The following is a 23417-nucleotide window of genomic DNA, read 5'->3' as shown; positions in this document are numbered from 1 at the left end:
TTTCATGATGCTCTAGAGGCGGAGCGGTGGGGGACGGTTAAGGCTGGGGTTCAACCTTTAATTTCACGCCAAATACAATGTCGCCAGGTACGTAATTCCGCGTCTTCATCAAATTACGTTGGTTTACTGTCCATCAGTGTAAATGTTTTGGTATGTAAAACTTGGTTAGAATGCAACAGTCACCACGTGACGAGGCAATGGAGGCTCTGTCTTCATTGATCGCCAAATGCAGTCGTGCCGATAAGAGCAGCAACGGCGACAGCTTTGATTTATTATTTGATTATATTGAGGTATCTATATCTAGTTGATAAAGTCAAATTTAAATTTGATGAAGAGTGGTGTAAATTTTTCTAGATTACATTCGATTTTAATGAAATGTAGATTCTGGAATTAGAGGAGCCAATTAAAAAAATGAAGATTATTCATGTGGCAGGCCCCAAAGGAAAGGTAATTCTTGGTTGTCAAAGGTTCATAATTAGAAAGGGGAATGGTATACTTTAGGAATTAGAATTGATTTTCAAACTTTATTTTTTGTTGGTAATGGGTTTACCATTGAATATGTTCCTATTTTGGTTTCATGAAGGGATCAACTTGCAGCTTTACTGAGTCCATATTGCGTAATTGTTGTTTTCATACAGCGCTTTTCACGTCTCCTAACCTCATTGATGTTTGAGAAAGGTTCTGATTGGATGGTGTGAGGTGGATCACTCCATCCACATATCACAAGTTAATTGGTTTAGAGAGATTGTGCTGGTTTAAGAGTATTTTGGACCATAGATTAAATCCAATAGATGGATTTAGTTTTGTGGTCAATTCTTCTTTTATAGTCATGTCACATTTGTTGTAACTTAAAATTAAGTTCCTTTCAACAATTAACCCATTTAATTTTCAGTTTTTATTTATTTAATAACACAATTAAAACATCATAATTCATGTTATAACCTCTATTTTAATGACTGGGGGTTGATTTTACCTATAAAAGGAGGTGGATTTCTCATTGTTTTAAAACAACAAAATCAAATACAATATACTCTCTAGTCTTTTCACACATCTCCCTTTTCATACTACTTTCTAGTCATTTTATATTATCTTCTATTCTTCTTTTATAAAATTTTGGTAATTGATAAAGGCTCGTTCAATTTTCTCCCTATGGTTGTGCCCATAGAAGGAGCGCCACATGAGTTTTATCTTGGAGCCGTGTAGTGCCGAAAGAACCCGCACGAAGGAGAGGTAACACGACTTTAGGACAGCGGTCTCGACGTAACTCCCAATGCTTGATTTTTTCTTGTTTTATATTATTGTTGAATTTACGTTTATATCAATTAATTGATTATGCTAATTTCTAAATAAATCTACATACAAATCACTCAAATTTTCCCAACAATCTAAAGTCGTTTTTCCTATGATTTGTGTATAAATGAGACCATGATGTTTGAGTTGCATAAACTGCTATTGAAAACTAACAGATTAACACTTCATTTCTAGGAGAAGAACTAAATAGTTGCAGTCGGGATATAGATTAAAATTTCTAAATACCTTTGAATTTAGAGTTTTAAATAGTCCTAGTAACCATTTATTTCCCTCTCATTGAGATGCATGAAAAGATGAATGCATGAATGCCTGACTGCTTGGTTTTAGACTGGCATACCAAACCTTTCATATTTGTGTATGTTTCGGTGCAACTTAAAGAAAGTGCACTCACTGCTTATCTTGATTTTCCTTTTTGTTTCTTCTTGAAGGAAAGACGTGATCTTTCTAGATTATAAACGGGAATTGTGAAAGGAATGCATGGGGAGAAATTGAAAGTTCTTAATTTGGGAATCTGCACCATTTATCAAATTTTCGCTGCAATTTTGATTTAAAGTGGGTTTTAATGTTCCTATTACATGTATTTTTTTTTCTTTCTCGTGTGAACCAATTATAGGCTTGCCTCGCTTTGACTTTTAAGGAGACAAGCAAAACACTGTGAAGAAACTTGAATAATATTAATAGAAGGTGATAATTTTCTTTGTTGTTATCAAAATTTCTCATGTGTCAAATGAATTTTGAAATCAGGGTTAATATCCCAAGGATTTTCTATTAAATGATTTTCATATATTCTTAATGTTTGGATATGATGACAGTCAATAATTTCATAAAGGGTTCATGGGTTTACATGAAATTTTATGTTGTCTCAGAATTTTAATATTATTATTTTTTGAATTTCTTCAAAATAAAAATGACTGAACTAGAGTGTAATGGAGCAAAACTAATTTATTGGTTCAAATATTCAAGCCGTTTTGAATGTAGGAATGTAAATTGTTACCGTACAAGAGTTTAAGACATGCAGGTGAAATACAAGAGTATAATGGATTTATCTGTTCGAACGTATTACTAAAATCAATATTAAACTTTCGTTTGTTTATCTTACTAAACTTATATATATGTGATATTGATATTTTGAAAAAAAATTCTTAGATGACTTTGCAGATATGCAAATGGACAAGTGAAGAAGAAAAACTTTACAAATTAATGGTACTGATTTATTGTCCAAGAAGGACATGAATATATGTAGTCCGAGATGGACATACATAAATCATCGAGGGGGATTGGTTTAAACCCATAAGGGAGTCACCTCCAGGAGTAAACCAACATTTGTGATGGGAGATCCAATGAAGAATGTTCAATGTGGTAGAAACAACCCGTACTGCGTGACTCGTAATAGCACTATATTATTTGAGTTCATCCCTTAGTGATAGTGCTAATAATAATATGATGTTAGGAAGGGTTTAACCCTGAATGAATATCGATGCGAGAATTCTTGCGAGGTGTGGGTCCACACACCTTTGGAGGACTCACCTATGTAAGAGTTGCCATGAGGCCGTGGCTATGGGATTGGGTTCTTCCCTAGAACTCTTTACTAGAATCAAGATTAGAGCGTATGGCCATTAAAAGCGCTATCCGCTATAAACTAGAGCCTAAATCGGTACTGTGCGTGGAACAATTGAAATTTGACTAAAGGGACCTAATTCAAGACTTAGTCCATTATGGCCCCTTCAAATGGAAATTGTTATCACTAAATGAGGTTCAAGTCCAAAAGACACCTACACCTATTGCACAGTATTATGTTGCCACTATTATATATTTTAATTATTTTGAAAGTTTAAAACTTGTGGGGGATTGTTGTAACTTAAAATTAAGTTTTAACATTTCAACAATTAACCCATTTAATTTTCAGTTTTTATTTATTTAATAACACAATTAAAACATCATAATTCATGTTATATCCTCTATTTTAATGACTTAATTGTTGGGGTTGATTTTACCTATAAAAGGAGATGGATTTCTCATTGTTTTAAAACAAAAAAATCAAATACAATATACTCTATAATTTTTTCATGCATTTCTCTTTTCATATTACTCTCTAGTCATTTTATATTTTTTCTATTCTTCTTTTATAAAATTTTGGTAATTGATAAAGGCTCGTTCAATTTTCTCCCTATGGTCGTGCCCATAGAAGGAGAGCCACATGAGTTTTATCTTGAAATCGTGTAGTGCCGAAAGAACCTGCCCGAAGGGGAGGCAATATACTCTCTAGTCTTTTCATACTACTCTTTAGTCATTTTATATTATCTTCTATTCTTCTTTTATAAAATTTTGGCAATTGATAAAGACTCGTTCAATTTTCTTCCTATGGTCGTGTCCATAGAAGAAGAGCCACATGAGTTTTATCTTGGAGCCGTGTAGTGTCGAAAGAACCAGCACAAAGGGAAGGCAACACAACTTTAGGACAGCGTTCTCGACGTAACTCCCAATGCTTGATTTTCTAACCTTCTTCTTGTTTTATATTATTATTGAATTTACTTTTATATCATTTAATTGATTATGCTAATTTTTAAATAAATCTACATACAAATCACTCAATTTTTCCCAACAACATTCACTCTTAATCATAGTACAATATTTGAATTTGAATTTAAGTGGTTTTTGACTCTATAATTACAAGACTCCTTCATTTATTTTCATTTGGACTCGTCATAACAAAAGAGAGTATAAAGAGGTAACCAAGTGGGAAAAGTTCATATCTCCCACAAAATTCTTGGTGGCTTCCGGCGGATCTTTTTCTTGGTATATCTATTGTTATTCCCTTGGACGACAGTGTATGATCCGGTGTGACACAAATCTGAGCTCAATAGCATGGGACACTCCTTTGGCGGTGTTGAAATAGCTTAGGGTCAATTGGTTCGGTTTTCACACTTTGAGAGTTTATGTTTTCATATTGTAGTTGTAATAATCATTTATACACTACATTTTAAACTCTATAGATGGGTAAGTTGTAAGTTTTTCCCTCGTCTGCTAGAGATTTGGAACTTTTTACGTTTAGCATATTAGATATGAATTTTGGTCATTTTGTTTCTTGTCTTATTCTTTGAGGGATTTCCAATTTTGCAAATTCCATCCATCTGATTGACATGTTTCTGTTGTTCACCATGATGTTTCAGAGTAGACATTTGCAAAGAGAAGTTTATGGCACATTTCTGGTGGTGTTGGGATAGATTGATGGCATGTACAGCTGTATTTATTTATATGAATTGATTTTCTATACCTTGAAATTCATACATCCTCAATCTTCTACATTATATCTTCTCATGACCGTGATTGAACCTTGTGGTACCCACATTACAGGATCTCCGTTCATCAGGGCCGGCCTTGACCCAAGGCAACCAAGGTCATTGCTTAGGGCTTCCAACTTGAAAGGGCCTCAAAAGAAAAATTAAAACTCCGAGACCTAACAAAATATTTCCTTTTTTTTGGGGTTGGGTTTCTAGCCCTTTAAAATACAACAACAATATTGATCTAAATAAGATGCCCAAATTACTTGGGTCATTAACTTACATTCTTGTTTAAGAAATAAAATGGATCTATAATTAAACTATAGCCTAGTGATATATTTTGTTGTATTTTTCTATATACCAAGATGGCAAGATCTACCCCAATAAAAAAAAAAAAATGAATCAATGCATTAAAAAAATTAAAGAAATTTTCCCTATAATGTTTTCCTAACCTTAATACTAAAAAAAAAAAAATATTATATATATATTTATATATATAGAAATTGAATTTGATTTATCATAATTGATATTAAAGAGACTTCTATGCTTACTAAAAAAATTATATTTAAGGGCCTCGTAACGATTTGTTGTCTAGGGTCTCAAAAATTTCAGGGCCGGCCCTGCCGTTCATTACTCGTCCTTTGAAAGATAAGCCAACGATTGGCATACAGAAACATGGGGAGGAAATGGAGTTCAGGAAGGGTTAGATGCACTTCTCTCATCGAGGAAGTCTAGGGGGGAAGTAATCCAATAAGGAAATAAATTTTGTAGGAAGTTGGAGAAAAGCATTTTATCTATGAACTCTCTTGGTTTCTTAAATTGGTCTTCTTAGTTGTTTACCTCTTCTACCTCCCCAAGGAAGGGAGGAAAATATCGGCTATTACTTACTCAGCCTCTTGCCTTCATTACAACTCGGTTACTGAGGGGCTAAGGATGAATGTAAAAAAGTCTAACTTGTATATAGTGGGAGTTCGTGGACAAGAGTTGGAGGATATTCTTGTACTTACTTATATGGCCAAGGGATCTATGCCTTTCCATTACTTGGGCATCCCATTTGCCCGGTATACTTGTACATGATTTTTTTATCAATATATTACACATTTACTGATTGAAAAAAAATGCAGTTACTAATGTAACGGATCTACTTCCTATAAGCTAAGTACTCTACAATTAAATAAATACTTTCTTCTATTAGAGAAGAAAAATGTTAAATTCTTATTCATTGTAATGTTGAATCCTGTCTAATACTGCGCATCAAAAGTGCACTTAAGGTACAAAAGTGCAGCACGTGATGTATGAAGAAGAGACCAGGATGTGGTAGAACCACTACGATGAAGAATTGAAGTGTTTAACGAAGTTCTGGTTTGCAAAGTGATGCATTGCTGCAATTGGAATCTATTGTTTTTATAACCGTAGTACCTCACCTTTTAGCCTATTTGGCCTCGGTTTCTTCAAATTTTGTTGCACTTTTTTATATTGCAATTTGGCTCTTAGGATGGTAAAGAATCAGATGTTCGAATGTATAATATTGTGTATTTAACATGTCCTAGTGACAGGTTCTCTGCATCTAGTAGGTGATGTGTTGAGATTAATCAAGAAGTAAGGTGCTATCAATAAACTGGATTTCCTATATTTGCATCCGGTTCTTTCCGCGACAGCTCTGGTATTCGTGACAACAAATTATTCAGATTCCATCCATTTCAACAAAGTTTTTACCATTTTCGTTAAAGGTACTTAACGATGCTTCATTTTTTAAATTCATTTATTTCACTTTTATGAGCATTGGAGCACTGTACAGACTTGTTTCCATGGCCTTCAACGTATACCTTGGGATTTCATTTTTGGAACTTTATAGTATTATTCAGTAAAAAAAATAATATGTTAAAATTCCAGTCAAACTATATGTTAATAGATCTGCATTTCAATACATTAGTTTATTTATCCATTATAACAAAATATCTTTAGTAAGTTAAAACAGAAACAATGATAATATTAAAATTTAATAGAACTTTAAATGAGTCTGCGTTTGCTTACAAACGTCACACTGCGAATATATTCACTATGTCTATATAGACACATCCTTTTTTCTTTAGGTGGGTACCAACTTACGATAGTAGCTAGTAGCTACAACAACATCAACTTGAACTTATGTGAAAATCGAGTTGTCTCCAATAAAATTGGTGAGAAAATATGCAATCGAGCTATATCTTTTGCATGAAAAGAAGCCTTAAAAGAGTGAATTGCTTCTTTTACGTTTATCTAGATGTGTCATGAATGTTGAAGACGATTTATTTAATATTGGTATTATTTGGTAATTACCTACTGATGAACCTTGATGAAGAAACATGAATATTAAAAAGAAAATCATGAAGATAGGTATACAATAATTATATTTCATAAAAATCTACAAGCTTGATCATAAATAAATTATATTAAGAAAATTCATGAATACATACCAAATGTATTAGATCCAAAATGCATGTAATCATGTATATATGCAAGATTCGTGCCAGGGGCGGCCCTAAGGATGTACAGGTGATGCGATCACACAGGGCCCAAAATTATAGGGGCACAACCATTATTATTATAGCAAGAACCTGAACATTCTTCACTAAACAAAGCAGCACAATGAACCGAAAGGTAGGCCATAACTTTGAAATCCCACCAGGCTCTAGTCATCTCTTACAGCAATTGGGATGATAATTTCAGTCTCTATCTACGAAAGATCCTAGTTCCAGTTCAGAGCAGATGAATTGGAAATGAGCGAGGCACTAGAATCCTCCAACAAATCGGCATTGGCATTATCACAATTTTATCCATGGCAACTGCAGGATCAGTAGAAAGAAATAGATTAAGAATGCAGAAAGAATTTATACCAGGAGGAAGAGTTGGAAAATTGTCCATGAGTGTATTTTGGTTAGCTCCTCGATATATAGTTATTGGCATAGGGGACGGAATTACCAACGTTCTTCAGTTACACATTATTTCTGTTGCTAGTTTGTCGGTTAATTTATGTCTTCTGGTTGAAAGCGACGGCAAAATGATAAATCTAATAACTCTTAGGAGATTGAACTTGAATATGTAAAGCATGATTGAAAATAAAACTAATACAAAATCCAGATTTCAGGATTATTCATTTTTACATAAACATGTATGTTTCTTCATCATCTAGGAGTTCAAGCACATTACTATTTGATACTATTCATATATTTTTCTTGAGAAGAGCATATTCAATAATGTTGAGTTGAGTAATCGTCTCTGCAGAATTACTGGGTGTTTCAACGAAGTTAGGCCAAAGGAAGGCGCCCATTGCAAACTTTCTCTTGTAGGACAAATCACCATTTGCTGATAAGCCATATTCGGCCAAAACCCGATCGAGCTTCCATTCGGGCATGTCCTCATAGTCCTTTCGAGTGTACCTAGGGTAGTGTAGAGGCACTCGGAAGAAACCACTAGCTCTTTCATTGCTCCCCATTAATGGTTTTCAAATTTCTCACTATGTTCTATGTTAAATTAATTGAGTTAGGTTTCCCTTTTATATATCAATTAATGGGGAGGCTCAACCATGCGTGTTAAATGTCACAAGGACGGGATGGTCTACCTTCCCTTGTATCAGCATGTGATATGTCATGTTAATTACTTTGGCTAAGACTCTCTTAGAAGTTAAAATCGTACGTAATTTTCACGTAAGTTAATCCAGGACAGTACACCTATTTTCATATGAACTTTTTCCTGTATCTCAAGGTCAAACAATGATAACTCACCCCGAAATTTTGCATCCGTGAGATGAGTTTGCACTCCAACTTTTAGTTGCATGCATAGCCCCCGTTTATCAGTGATTTTTCATCAAAAAAATTTTGATTTTCTGACCATTATTTCATTATTCCAGCCGTTATTATTTACTTCTTCATTCACAGATGGCCTCCACTTTTCTCCCTAACGGTCAAAAAATCAATTCTTAAAATTACTGCTGAACATGCTCTATACTTAGTGTTTGTTTGGTAAGAATTTTGTTAATTGATTTTTTGACTGTTAGAAATAAATTAAGTCTTACTAATGTGAGAAAAATTCAAAAATGACTATTGAAATAGTGAAATAATAGTCAAAAGATTGATTTTAATTGGATTAAAATCTCTACCAAACATGCTCATGTTGACGATTTCAATCACGACCCAAATAAACAAATTTAAATAGATTGGAGACTCACATTCAGTTAAGGGTAGGAGTCCTCTTCCTCCCTTGTGTTGCAGGTCAAACTAGTTTTACGTCTCTCTCTTTAAACGTGACTTTTATAGTTGTCGCTAAAAGTAACTTTAAAATGGGTTTAATAGGTTATTATACGAATTTTTTTCAAAAACCTATAAAGAAAATTATGGACATTTACATTCCTCAGAGGCTATGCTTGAGCCCATTTTTACCCAATAATGAATTTTTTAATATTGATCTTTCTGAAAAATGTATAGTTAAAAAATATGAAAAATTTTTATGTTTAAGTATAAAATTATTTTATTGAGAGAATATGTGGTTAAAAAATGAATTTGGAGGAAATTTTATTTTTAGATAATATAGCTCAAACGTGATAGAATAAGAGAAGATGGGATTTGTGGGGGTGGTGGTGATTGGGTAGGGACTAAGAGGTAACTCAGGTAAGTGGGATTGTTGGAGATGAAAGAACTTTTTATTTTTATTTTTTTTAATTGGGTCTCATTTGCACTTTTTTTAAAAAAATTGGGGTTTATAAATACAATTAATTCTTTATTTTTTTCTTTTCCTTTTTTTTAAAAAATTTTAAAATGGGGATAAAGTCGTCATTTTACAAGATTTTATTAAGAAAAATGATGAAAACGTCGTATTCCGTAAAGTTTGGATGATTTAGGGAGATTTTGCGCCAAAACAAAATGTTAAGAGGTATTATGCAAAATAGGCACATATGAGGGGTTATTTTGTCAACCTTTTAAAATTTGGCCCCTATTTATTGCACTTAACAAGTAAGCTAACATAACTGGATAGTAGAAATAATTCACTAGATTTGGGCAATCTAGAGAGATTTTACACCAAATTGAAAGGTAAGGGGTATTTAAAAGTAGAGGCAAGTACCAGTCAATTACCCTAATATAATTGAAGATAGAATGTGACAAAACACCAACCTTTTGAAGTTGCGTAACAGTATAGCTATCGTCTTCCATCGTCCTTTCCTAGCTAGCAGAATTTATTAAGCAGAGTCTAATCTGAGTTAAATGTTTCAATGACCACTGAATTTAGGTTTATATTTTTAATTGGTCATTAAACTTAGGTCAATATCTTTGATTGCTCACTGAAATTTAAAATATCGAGTTTTAGCCACTGAACTTTGAAAAATATTGTACATTACTCATTAAATTTTAAAAAATACTGTACATTACTCACTGTGAACTCGATATTTTTCAAAATTCAACAATTATGTAAGTGATAACGTACAGTATATTCCAAAATTTAGTGACCAAAACTCGATATTTTAAATTTTAGTGAGCAATCGAAAACATGAACATAAGTTCAGTAGGCAATAGAAAACATTGACACAAGTTCAATGACCAAAATTCGACATTTTAAACTTTGGTGACAAATCAAAAATATAGAGTTAAGTTCAGTGGCTAATGAGCAATAGAAGACATTAACATACGTTCATTAACCAAAATTTGACATTTTAAAACAAATAAAAAATATAGACTTAATTTTAGTGACCATTGGAACAATTAACTCGTCTAATCTCATAACTGCAACTACTTTATTTCTAATCTCATAACTGCAACTACTTTATTTCCAATTTCCCTTCTCAAGTCTCATCAATTCATGAAAAACAAAAATGATTGTGGGAATTACTATCACATTACATTCTTATTTTACTCCCTCGATCGTCAAAACCGTAAGAACTAAGAACAACGTTTAAGTCACTTCGATGTCACAGTTCCTTCACTCTCAAGCTATATTCCACGTGCATAATTCTACTTAAAATACGAATCTACAGCAATTTCATAGAATTAAACTGGAGTATGAAGGAAATGGGCAATGGAGGGGCAGCAGATCTGTTCAAATCCTCCACTTTAGTGAAAATCTCAGGATTTATACTTGTATCCGTGGTTTTCTTCTACCTGGGCAAGCATTTTTCCGATGGCTCTTCACAGCAACTTGTTTTTTTCTCCTCCCACCGAAACCCAGATCACAATGAAATTACTGGGCCACCGTCCTCGGTTGCACTCTCCCCGAATCACAATAAATTCTTTAATATCACTGCCCTTATAAATGACACCTCTTCAGTCCAAAAGAATGAAAACAAAGAACAGGAAAGCATAGGATCAGTTTCACCACCACCGAATCAGCCGCCGCCACCGCCGGCTCCTGCGGTGAAAAGGATGGGGGTGGTGGATGAGAATGGGGTGATGGCGGAGGATTTTGAGGTGGGGGAGTTTGATACGGAGGTGGTGGAGAATTGGGGGAAGGCAAATGATACTGCGAATTTGGAGAGTCATGGCAAAGGGGGTAAGGTTAGAGTTAGGGTTAACAAGTTTCCATTGTGTCCGGAGAGTATGAGGGAGTACATTCCCTGTTTGGACAACGAGGAGGCAATTAAGAAGTTGAAATCTACAGAGAAAGGGGAAAATTTTGAGCGGCATTGTCCTGAAAAAGGCAAGGAATTGAATTGCTTGGTCCCCTCTCCGAAAGGATATCAAACGCCCATTCCATGGCCCCAAAGCCGCGATGAGGTAACTTGCGAGTATATGATCTGGTTTTCGTGTTTCTTATTGTGCTGTGTGATGGATGATGCGGTGAATTTGAATAAATTTTACTATTATTTTGTGGGAATGCATATAAAATGTTATTTCTTGAATGAGTTTGAACTGACACTTATTAACAGAAATGGGAATGAATATCTGCTTTTTCTGCGAAAAATATGATTGAGTCGTGTTATTTGTGGGCTAGTTTTTAAATTAGGATTTTATTTGAACCAGTTTAGGGAAGTTTTGTCGCTTTTCCATGTAATAACATGCAGGTTTGGTTTAGCAACGTTCCTCATGCACGTTTAGCTGAGGAGAAAGGGGGTCAAAATTGGATCACCATAGACAAGGACAAGTTCAAGTTTCCTGGAGGTGGCACACAATTTATACATGGGGCAGATCAGTATCTGGATCAGATTGAGAAGGTGCTCCTGTTGATTACATAAACTGCTAATATTGTAATGTAAAGAATGGGCTTTGACTCTTTTAATATTCATATTTGTGTAGATGATCCCTGAAATTGCATTTGGCCACCATACCCGAGTAACGTTGGATGTTGGTTGTGGTGTGGCAAGTTTTGGTGCCTATCTATTGTCACGGAATGTTACCACCTTATCTGTAGCTCCAAAAGACGTTCATGAGAACCAAATTCAATTTGCACTTGAGCGTGGTGTGCCTGCAATGGTGGCGGCTTTTGCAACACGAAGATTGTTGTATCCAAGTCAAGCATTTGACTTGGTACATTGTTCAAGATGTAGAATCAATTGGACTCGAGATGGTTTGTTATCCTATCTTGTATGCTATTTTATGGTTTGATCTTAATATTATTGTTTGTTAGAGAGCTTCAGTGATTTCTACATGATCTTTACATATTGTACTTCAGTTATTATTCTCTATTTTACAAAATTGAATTAATGTGCAACTGAAGTTTTTGTTAGTTTTTGTATGGTTCTCCAATGAGATTTGGTTCATGGAGCTTTTTTGCTCCCAGAAATCAAAGAATTTCTGGAGAATCCAAATAAGTCTATCCATCCTTTGAACTGGCAACTGAGATCATAGTAAATGGTTGTAATCCATAAAGCTGTAAATTAAGTTGACCATTTAGCTATACATTATGTGTCTTTACCATGTTCGTAATTTTGGATCTTAATTTTGAAGACTGCATTGGATTCTAGTTATAGTGGAGTTCGGTTATCTTTCATGAAAAATCCAAGGTTTAAGGTTTGAAATAGTTGTTTCAATTCATATTTCAACATCTTGTTGCACTGGACGGGAGGGAAGGATATTATTATTTGAAGATGTCTTCATGTTTATCCATCATCTTTGCCATATGATATTGCTTGTCCTATTTTCTATCATTATTTATTTAAACCTTCCCTGCTAATTTTGTACTCTTTTTGGTTCAGTGAGAGATCAACTGCTTTAAATGCTCTTTACTGATGTTAAACTCTCATTTGTTCCTTTCTCTTTTGATGTGCCATGTCAAAGACGGGATCTTGCTACTTGAGGTCAATAGGCTTCTCCGTGCCGGGGGATATTTTGCTTGGGCAGCACAGCCTGTTTATAAGCATGAAGCAATTCTCGAAGAGCAATGGGAAGGTAAAAGAACATTGAAATTGTGCATAACTCGGAAACCCTTTTAGCAACAGTTTATCTATGAGAATCTAACAGTTCATCTTTTTGGCTTGTCATCCATGAAAAAGAGCTTAGTTCATGAGCTTTCGGTAACTCACCCTATTTCATATAAATTTCTTTAAATTTAATGTAATATTTTGAAGTTACCATATTCTAACTAATTGAGCAAGGGCTTCCAGATTATGTATTGCATAATTGAACTTTAGCAGATGGCACCCCTCCTAGTAGCAAGAGCATTTTGTGATAAATCAATTTCTTTTGACTGTTTCCAGAAATGGTCAAGCTTACCAGTCGTCTTTGTTGGAAGCTTGTCAAGAAGGAGGGATACATTGCTATATGGCAGAAGCCCTTAAACAATAGCTGCTATTTAAGCCGCGAGGAAGGAACCAAACCACAGTTGTGTGATCCAGATGACGATCCAGACGGTGTTTGGTATATATTTTATTGTTTTCTGGTTTTATCTTTTTGTAAGTGATCAGCAGATTAACATAGGATGTAATGATTTCTAGTACAATTGTTTCATTGTCTTCATGCAATCATATACATTTCTAGCATGTAATGATTGTAGAATCGGTAGATTCTTTGAAAGATTTAGCAAATTATGGTTGGTCAGCTATATATTCTTCTGTTATGAAGCTGTACAAATGAGAGTGCAAAGCAGATTGTGTATTGACATTTGTTCTCTGAGCATTAGAATTAACTTAAAAGCTTGTTTAGGCAGAGATTTTTTTCAAGGGACATATGAGTAATAAATGTGAGACATCAAAATGACTTTCTATTCAGAAAATTCTTCCACAAATTATTGACAATTATTGTTTCTTAATTTGCATGACATAAATGTGAAAAGAACTACAAGTGGTAAACGTGTTGTTTGAGTGATTTCCTAGCGAAGAATCACACTAGAAGATAATGGGGATTTGTCAATTATGAATGTATAATAATTATTTAAAATTTGTAAAATGTTGCTCATGAATGTAAAGGCCTTCCATTTTATGCCGGTGATTGAATTTTGCATCCAGCTGAGTTGGGTTACTAGAGCTCTCTTCGTATTTTTCTGTCCTTGATACACAGAAATTTTCTTAGTTCTTACGTTGACAGATTCTGTTGCTGATTATGTTAGGTATGTTGATTTAAAGGCATGTATAACACGATTGCCTGAGGAAGGATATGGCTCGAATATTACCACCTGGCCTGCACGGTTGCATAATCCTCCATATAGGCTCCAGAGCATACAGATTGATGCTTACATGTCAAGGAATGAGCTTTTCAGGGCAGAATCAATATATTGGAAGGAAATAATTGAAAGTTATGTACGCGCGTTACATTGGAAGAAGTTCAAACTTAGAAATGTGTTGGATATGAGAGCTGGCTTTGGAGGGTACTTGCTTTTTTGCTTCCTATTTTGTTATGCATCTATATATTTTACATTGGACGTCACTAAGCCTTTGTTTGGCAACCAATTTATATATCAATTTATTAATTCAGTCCAAGACAAACATTAATTTAAATCACACATTCATAACTACTACTCATTTATTATTTACAATTTGTAGGACTCACTGCTGTTCCTCTTTTTTTAAATTGATTTTTATATTTGCCAAACAAGTGTAAAAGTATTTTTTTAAATTTCTTGTTCAATCATTTGACTCTAAACAATTGATTGCAGATTTGCAGCAGCACTGATTGAAAATCAATTGGATTGCTGGGTTCTCAACGTTGTCCCTGTTAGTGGACCCAATACGTTGCCCGTCATATATGACCGTGGTCTTATTGGAGTTACACATGACTGGTATGAATTCGACATACATTTGTATGATATTCTTATAGTTATTGTTTCATGTTTGTTCCATGTATTGCATAATACATGCTCATTTTCTTCCTTACATAGTCTAACCCTTGCTCACCCCTACTCCAAAATTAAATAATAAAGAAACGCCACAAACTTTTAGGGAGGATGAGATGAGTAATGCTATTTAGCACCACTGGTATTTAACACCAGTCTAGGTGATCGTCTGGCACACCTTAAAATGTTAATACATTTTTTCTTTCTTTTTCAATCACACATTTTTTAATAAAATAATATACACGTAAGTTGAACACTTTTTCTACTTTTTTAACCACATTTTTTTCAAAAAACACTATTCTAAAGATTAAAATTACAAATAATGAGGGCCGAACCGGGGCTAGGTGGCAGCACTAGCGACATTAAATTATAAGTTTAATTAAATTATCACACAATTTCACCTTTACTTGAACATATCACATAATGCCGCATATCTGGTGCTAGATAGCATTATTTGGATAGATACTATGATTCTCGGACTCGAGTATGGGTACATATCTAAGTGTCGGATATTTTATTTTCTAAAATATAGGATACGGGGATATGGCTAAAAATAGTCTAAATTTTGGACACGAGTATTTATACGACTTTCAAATTTCAATTTTTTTATTAATTCAAGATGTTATTTTGAATAGATGAAAATCAATTGTTCACAAGGAATGAAATAGTATTGAATAAGGGGTTAAGACGAATAAAATAGGATTTTGGGATTTAATTTTCAATTATGAGAAGTTAATTACTAAATATTACATAAAATAGAAAATGAGGGATTTGATTGCAATTTAAATTTAGCGGAGCATTAAGTAATATTATATAGAACCTATTTTCAATTTATACAAAAAAAACCTTAAACCACTGATACATAAATTAAAAAAAAGGGAAAGAAAAAAAAGAAGGGAAAATCTAGTGCCGTCGCCTTTCTCCACCCTTTCGGTGGTGGTGCTAGGTTTATAGAGAATAAAAACGGAAAGAAAAGGAAAAGAAATAAAGGAAAGAAGAAGTGAAAAACGGCGAAGTATCCGGTTATCACTTGGAGGATCGGATACATATCCCATGCCAATACCATGTCGTGTCGTGTCCGACATGGGTACTCCAACCATTTCGAAGAGTCCAAGTATCAGAGGATAGATATATACTTGGAAATGGACCTTGATGTCTCAAACCTTCTCACAATTTGTATCACAAAATGTTCATTAATTGTATTTGGTGGTTTCTGGCATGGATTAGTGTTTGCTGCTGTTAAGCAAATGAATTATCGTTAGATGTTTGTATATTTACTTGTATTCCACTTTACAGGTGTGAACCGTTTGACACATACCCAAGAACCTATGACCTTCTGCACGCTGCTGGCCTGTTCTCCATTGAACAAAAAAGGTACTCTAGTTCTTTAATCTTTATTTGCTACATAGACACTACTTTCATTTCAAATTGGCAATATCGACTCAAGGAATTTCAGTTTTAAAAGTTGGCGTTAACAACTAAATTTCATATAATTACTGACGGACAAAAAATAGTATTTTTTGACATTTCAATTGAAAGCATTTGATATGCAGAAGTTCATGGATGATCTTGTTTCAGTAGTCCATTTTGTTTTAGTTGTATACAGATGTTTTGTACACAAGAATTGTTTCTGTTTCTTTACCTCAGATGCAATATCTCAACCATCATGCTCGAAATGGATCGGATTTTAAGGCCCGGTGGACGTGTATACATTCGTGATTCTCTTGCTGTTATGGATGAACTTGAAGAGATCGCGACAGCCATGGGTTGGCATGTATCAATTCGAGACACATCTGAGGGCCCTCATGCCAGTTATAGGATATTGACAGGCGATAAACGCCTCCTTCAAGCATGAAATTAAAAGATACTTGGGTCCAAATCATACCTTCCATTTGTACTTGCAAGAAAGAAATGGTGTCGCTTGTATAGCTGTTAAAATGAAATGACATTTACAGATATCTCAAGAATGGTAAAACCCGATACCTAGTTACTGCTTTACAATTATCGGATGGGTATAAGTTAGCATTCAGTGGTCTAACAATTCATAGAATTTTTATATTTTGCTGTTTCTGCTCTTGTTTTCTTTTATATTTGGGGAGTCATTCACTTGTGTAATTGTAAAATATGTGCAAGCTCCAGTTTTCAAAGTCATTCTGCGGAATATTATTGAACATTTTGTCGCTAATTCTTGACGCTGATGCATTATTGATTCTTACTTAGTTCCTTTATGTTTATTAAATANTTGAATATTCTTATTTAATTGATATGTTATAATAAATGTATATGAACAAGCTTGATGAACGTACGTGAGGCCTAGGCAAAATTAAGGCGTAAGGTCCTGTTTGAGCCTTATTATTTTCTCATTAAAATGAAAAATATGATCGTTATTCATCACATCAAATCGTTATATTTGACTTTTTATCTTTTATATGAGGCTCATAACGGCTATATTTTTCATTCTTATTTTTACAATAATGTGGTTCAAACGGGAGCTAAAAAAGTATAAAAAGTTGTGGTTAAGTGATTTTCGAGTTGTGTCTAAACGAGTTTTTTAGAGCAATGACTGTGTCCTTCGTTGAGGAAAGGTCCATGTATTTTCCGACCTGTTCTTCGTTCCCAATTACATTTCCTCCTCAAACCTTCATTTTATTCCATCTCTACAGTTTCGAAAAGGAATTTGTTTGTAAATTTTTTCATAATTAAATTCTGCTCCTAGCTCCGCCTTCCCATTATGTATTTCCCAGGAGTATGAACATATAAAATTTTGGTGCGGATTTGAAATGCTGAAGAACGTGAACATGGGTGGGACCTTGGCCAAAAATGATATTAATTAGGCTAAACAATAAAAAACAATAATATTTCCACCCAACTTTTTGGGAATTTCTAAATGGAGATAGTTGACCCACCTGCTGGCAAGACCTTGTCCATGCGTCTACTTGGATAAAAAATATGCTAAGAAAAGAAATTTAGACTGGAGTTCTTAAACCACTCTCTTCTGTTTCTTCCTCCACCCCATCAAAGACACGGAGAAATGGTTGGTAACTACAGCAACTAAATGAGACTTCCAAAGGGATCGCATTGATCCCAAGTCTATATTCAAAACTGAGTTTTGAATGAATGAATCTGGATCATGCTATCCCTTTGGATGCCTCCTTGGGTAGCTTCAGACTTTGAGATCTGCTATCGCTTTATGACTGCAAATTTTGGATGCTTTACACTTCGATATGGGATGCACAGATTGGAGATATATATCATTCCAGTAAGTTCATCACTTCAGTGACAATCTTCATGTGTGTGTGTGTATACACTGCCTTTTTTTAATCATACATGAAAATCGAATTGCAAGTTTCAATCTTTCTTCAAAACTGACTTCTCTGCTCTTGCATTTTATCTTAGCTTTTTCCATTCTTTTGTGTGTGTGTGTAGAACTTTTAATCAGACGCTATCAAGCTTAAGATCAGAGCTCTAATATTGCAGAATTGTTCTAGTTATAAATTAGGGGGAGAAAACTAACTTAATCAAGAATCTTCTATTTCTGTTCAAGTGAGAGAAAAAAAAAAAAGGTTGATTTTGAAACTAATAATCAAAACCACTTTTGGAAGCTCTTTAATCCTTCTACTGATAATTAACAAAGGATGGCAATGCCTGCATATCCAAGATTTTGCTTGCAAAAAGACTTGGATATGCAAGTATATATATGTGTGTGTGTGTGTATATAAAAGGCAGATTCTAATGAGATGTTAACTCTTTTTCTTCGTTTCAATCTCATTAAACAATCCAATAGTACTGTATAGAAGCATAAAATCAAAACTTTCATATTTCACTTTTAGCACAAGCCATGAGAGTTCTAATTCTCCTTGTTGATATTCCCCAATCGTCACAAATAATAAAATAATAATAATAATAAAAAAATAAATAAATATATATATATATATATATATATATATATATATATATTTGTTGAAAATCACATGGTCTAAACTCTAAAGACTTTATTTAGAATCCAAAGCAGAGAAAATTGATATTTAACTGTGTTCTTTATCCTACTTTGAGTGATCTAAAGGCAAAGGAATCAGATACATGTGATTAGATCTTATAAAAAAATCCCACATGTTGCAACAATTCAGGCTGAACGAAAATGTTGATTACTGCAATTGTTTTCGTATTAATTAAGTTAGTTATCCTGTCGATATAATATTCTTTAGTTTGACTAATTCAATCGGTAACATTCCAGTTCGGTTATTTATCAACTTTTCACGTCAACTTTTTCGATAGACAAATTAATTTAAATGGTGGAAATGAGAAACTCCGAAATAATATTCAAGTTTAGTGATCAACTTGAGGTAAAAATTAACTGTTAATTTAAATTAAAATGAAGTTTCGTGACCAACATAAAATTTGTGCTGAATAGACATTAATTATACAAGATACTTGGAATCAACTAGTAGTGTGTATGAATAAGATGAAAATCTTTCACGTGGCAATTCGAAATTTCAGAAACTTACGAGCCAAACACAATGTTGATAAGAAAAAGGACGAGGGCATGTTCTTTTTTTGGGGTAAAAAGTTCAGTTTCGAAGGAAAATATTGATCAAGATTCTAACCCACATATTTTGTAGGATAAAAATAGGTATTAACCACTTATTCGCTACTTATTTCTTCCACATTATAATTAAAAAAAAAAAAGAATCTAATTTTGAAGTTAAACATACAAAATATGTTTTAGAAGTGTACAAACGTGCTTCACATTGAGTCATGAATAGAATTTGGCAAGAAAATAATATAAAAATTTCAGCAGAGGTTTTTGACCTGACCAGCAAGGTAACATATCACCTCTCTCCCAACAAAACAACAAGATGGAGGTTGCAATCGAAAGCACTCTGATGCTCAAGTCCATAATCTAGGTATAGGAGAGATACAAAAGAAGAAGAAAAGCAAAAGTAAAGCTTATATTTATCGAGTGAGAATATCAATTTGCCAAGTATGATTATTCATAAGCAAATATATCAAAATGAGGTTTGTCGGATGGTTGACATGTGGTCTCACCCCAATGATTCACTAGTCAAACTCTATGATGTCACATTATCACATCCTAACATCATAGGTTAGATCTGTAACCTCACATGTTGTCTTAGACGTGAAAAATGGAATTTGACTTATAATCGTCATTACAAAAAATGTTATATCAATCATGTCTCGCTAGCTCTATATTGTCAGCATGTAACTTGCACAAAGTATCCTAATATGATCACAAGCACCTCGGACATTGGGGGCCCATCTAATACAACTAAGAGTTGAGTCTCTTCTGATCGAATCTAAGGTGGGAAGTGATTTGTTTGCAATGAGTTGTGTAGCCTCGGAGACAGTAGTCGACAAAACGATGGATCATGACCTCATCGCCTTGGAGAAAAGATGGTAGAGGCAAAACCCTCCAATTCAGTAGCCTCGAAAAATAGTGCTTGCATTGCATTTTGCTTAGATGGTAGTTACGTGACCTGCCAAGTAGACATAGGCGTAACAGGGATTATCATAAGAACTAGAACAACGGAAGATAAATAATTGAAGAAAAAAAAAATTGGTTTGTGTTTGTATTTTCTAACTTTATCTTACTTTATCCTCCTCAAGGTTGCAATATTGTATACCATACATTAGCTCACATAACATAGAACACCTCATTCTTCTATTTTTTTTCTATTTTTTGCAAAGAACAACCTAAAGCGACCAACCAACAAAACCTTGAAGGGATTAATAAAAGCGTATATTATAAAATCTTAAACTTTATGGTCATTTCAAAATTCTTTCATGGTTATATTGAAGGTATTCCTCGTGAAATATAATACGTACAATTTATTATTACTATACATAAAGTAATTTTTGTGGTCATTTTACTTGGATAATAAATGGATTTTTTGAAACATCTATGATGGGAATTTTGGACATTAAATTGTACGAATTGTTTGTTGAAAGGGGAAATATGTAGGCCAAATGTCGGGGTATTGGGCTACATAAGTATGTAGAGGACCAAAGGACACACAGACTGTCCAATAAAATGCAATTAATAAAAGTCAGCACAAAAATATGGTCCTAAATTCTACCTCTCCCTCTCTCAGCCCTTGGTCCAAACTGTTACTACTCGTCACACGTGACTCAACGTGGTCGATTCACTGTAGTCCTTGGCCCAATTAAGCCAATGCACGTGGTATGGCGGCCAAGGCCCCTAAGCCTGTGGAACACAACCAAAGTTAACGCCTCAATTGAGGCTCGACATCTTGAAACCCAAAGTGCACTGGCCAAGGGTTTTTTTATAAAGGTTCTTAAAAAGCTTTAACAAATTTTGAAAAAAGTTAGGAGATTAAAATTAATCGTTGACTTTGACCTCAACTTTTTAATATAAAAAGCCAAAGTCAGTCGTTGTATTATGTTTCTAATCTTTTCATTATTATTTCACAATTACCTCCACACCTCTCTTGTTTATAAAGATATATTTAGAAAAAAAAGTAATATTTTTCAAGGGAGAGGACGTATCCTTTCAACTGAGGAGGAGTCCACTTACTTATTAACCAGTAAGGGCATCTTGATATTATTTAAAAAGAAACTAATTGTTACAAATATTTCATTTTAGTCGGTGTAACATTACAAGAGTGGGATCATTATATTTTGTAATTAATATATATAAAATTTATGCAATTCTTTTTCTTTTAATATTTATGTCTTAATTATCTTTCATGTATGATGACATTATGTTAGAGAAGATATCGTGATAATTGTGTGAATGGAACATTATGAAAGGCTCCCGTACTGTTTGGATGTAGAGATGCTTAAATGTCAAACCAACTTGACATCGAGCTATTGTCGTAAAAGTATGTCGGGTAGTATCATTAATCCTTGAAAACATAAGGAGTTCCCACAAACAAATGAATTTGTGGACCATCTAGATTTACTTCTCTGTTACTATGGGTTCCCACCAAAATATGTTGGGGTGTTCTGGCAACAAAGAATCCCCAATTTCACAAGGTTGTAATTTTGTGGGGGTCTACCAATGTAAAAGGCAGAAATGAAAAAAGTCAAATGCAAATCGAAATAAAATACGTCTTTATGATTCAACTTAAACATGTCTTGATAGTTCAAACTGACAAAAATTGAATATTCAACAGAAGAATAAGTTGCTTTTTAAAAAATTTGGATATATCTTACGTGTTTATTTAGACTTTTAAACTTGATAAATTAATTATTTGATTTGGTTTTTTACTTATTTTATTGTATATATTGCTAGTATAGGTGAAAACTCCAACTTGGAGGTGCATTAAGCATAAAAGAAAAGTTTTAGAGTATAATTGGAGAAAAAGGATGAAATTGAAGATCTATCAAAATATTGGGGTGTGATTGTAAGCTTTGAAATATTTGATTGGAGGAATTCACAAGTTTTACGGAGTAAATTTCACATTTTGAGAGTTGAAAGACTAAAAAAGTATAAAATAAAGAGTTGAGGAATTAAAATTGTATAAAAACTTGAAATGGTGCATAATGATGTCAGAGGTGACGGTTGCAATGGTGATGAAATCAAGAAGTTGTAGGGATGAAAGTAGTCGGATCCAAGTGCATACCATAACATGTAACACATATAATATACTAATAGTCTTATTACGATGAGTGAAATGGTGGTGTAAAAACAAAATAATTAAAACTTTATTTAAGTAATAAAATGTTGGACAACATTACTAGCGACAATTTCTTTTTTCAGTTATTAGTTTTATAGAAAATTTACTTGAGTTTAAATCCAATTTAATTTTGGACCAAATGGATTTTTAAGATAATTAGACCCTTTACTTCGTTCTAATTATGAATTTGAATTATACTATATGGTTTAAACCTTTGAAGGAATAGCTTCACCTTGTCGTATTTAATCAAAAGCCAGCCACAAACACGGGTAAATGCCTTATTTTCCCGGATTTTTAGTTCATTTTGGCCCATTATATATCGTAGGCACATTAAGGCCCCGTTTGGTACTCATTTTTTTTTTCAAAATGTATTTTTCTCTCTCTTCTTTTTAACCACACATTTTTCATTAAAATAATATTACACTTAAATGAAAAAAATTTCTTATTTTTCAATCACACATTTCCTATCAATTTACTATTCCAAAATACATTTTTACATAAAAATGGCTCACAAACACTCTCTAAATTGACTTTTGTAACCCTAGGAATATGTGTCCCCTAGGGCGTAGTCAATAATAATAATAATAATAATAATAATAATAATAATAATAATAATTGTTGTGTGTGGTCATACTTGGCCAATTCACCTGGGCCATTATGGCCCACTCAGGGCGACCCATGTGGCATTCGAGCCGAGGTGGCATAGATTGCCGAGGTGGGTAACGTCGAAACCCTTCAAGCCGAAGTCCACTTGCCGAGGCTCCTTTTTACCGAGGCCTGTAAACGTACCTGAAGTCCACATGCCGAAGCCCATGAACCGAAGTCATGATGCTGAAGCTAGTTGAAGATAGCTGAAGCCTTCGAGCGGAAGTATCGTGTGAAATGGCCGAAGCCCCGAAGCAGACGCAGGAGCCTCCGAACCATGAAGGAGTGTCAT

At 33.8% G+C, this 23417-nt stretch overlaps 2 protein-coding genes across 2 annotated transcripts; one reads left to right on the top strand and one right to left on the bottom strand.

Moving 5' to 3' along the window:
- Positions 1-7004: 7004 nt before the first annotated feature.
- Positions 7005-8093, bottom strand: LOC111405476. The gene has a single exon (XM_023034375.1). The coding sequence runs from the start codon at positions 8065-8067 to the stop codon at positions 7795-7797; it is 273 nt and encodes a 90-aa protein (XP_022890143.1). The 5' UTR covers positions 8068-8093; the 3' UTR covers positions 7005-7794.
- A 2306-nt stretch (positions 8094-10399) lies between these two features.
- On the top strand, positions 10400-17037 carry LOC111405475 (probable methyltransferase PMT11). Its single transcript, XM_023034374.1, has 9 exons — positions 10400-11332; positions 11620-11769; positions 11852-12122; positions 12833-12943; positions 13252-13411; positions 14100-14357; positions 14646-14768; positions 16119-16196; positions 16470-17037. Exons 1-9 carry the CDS (start codon positions 10622-10624, stop codon positions 16675-16677), a joined length of 2070 nt encoding a protein of 689 aa, XP_022890142.1. The 5' UTR covers positions 10400-10621; the 3' UTR covers positions 16678-17037.
- The last annotated feature ends 6380 nt before the right edge of the window (positions 17038-23417 follow it).

This window comes from Olea europaea, chromosome 12 (genome assembly GCF_002742605.1).
Source record: "Olea europaea var. sylvestris chromosome 12, O_europaea_v1, whole genome shotgun sequence".
NCBI lineage: Eukaryota > Viridiplantae > Streptophyta > Magnoliopsida > Lamiales > Oleaceae > Olea > Olea europaea.
The sequence above is the reverse complement of the archived record's forward strand: the minus strand, read 5'-3'. Positions and strand labels throughout refer to the sequence as shown.

What these genes read in the sequence shown, in the direction of transcription:
- LOC111405476 (XM_023034375.1), bottom strand. Translation starts at nt 8,067, where the DNA reads ATGGGGAGCAATGAAAGAGCTAGTGGTTTCTTCCGAGTGCCTCTACAC.
- LOC111405475 (XM_023034374.1), top strand. Translation starts at nt 10,622, where the DNA reads ATGAAGGAAATGGGCAATGGAGGGGCAGCAGATCTGTTCAAATCCTCC. An exon ending in GACGATCCAGACGGTGTTTG is followed by an intron (nt 13,412 to 14,099) that starts GTATATATTTTA and finishes TGATTATGTTAG; the next exon opens with GTATGTTGATTTAAAGGCAT. An exon ending in ATGAGAGCTGGCTTTGGAGG is followed by an intron (nt 14,358 to 14,645) that starts GTACTTGCTTTT and finishes AATTGATTGCAG; the next exon opens with ATTTGCAGCAGCACTGATTG.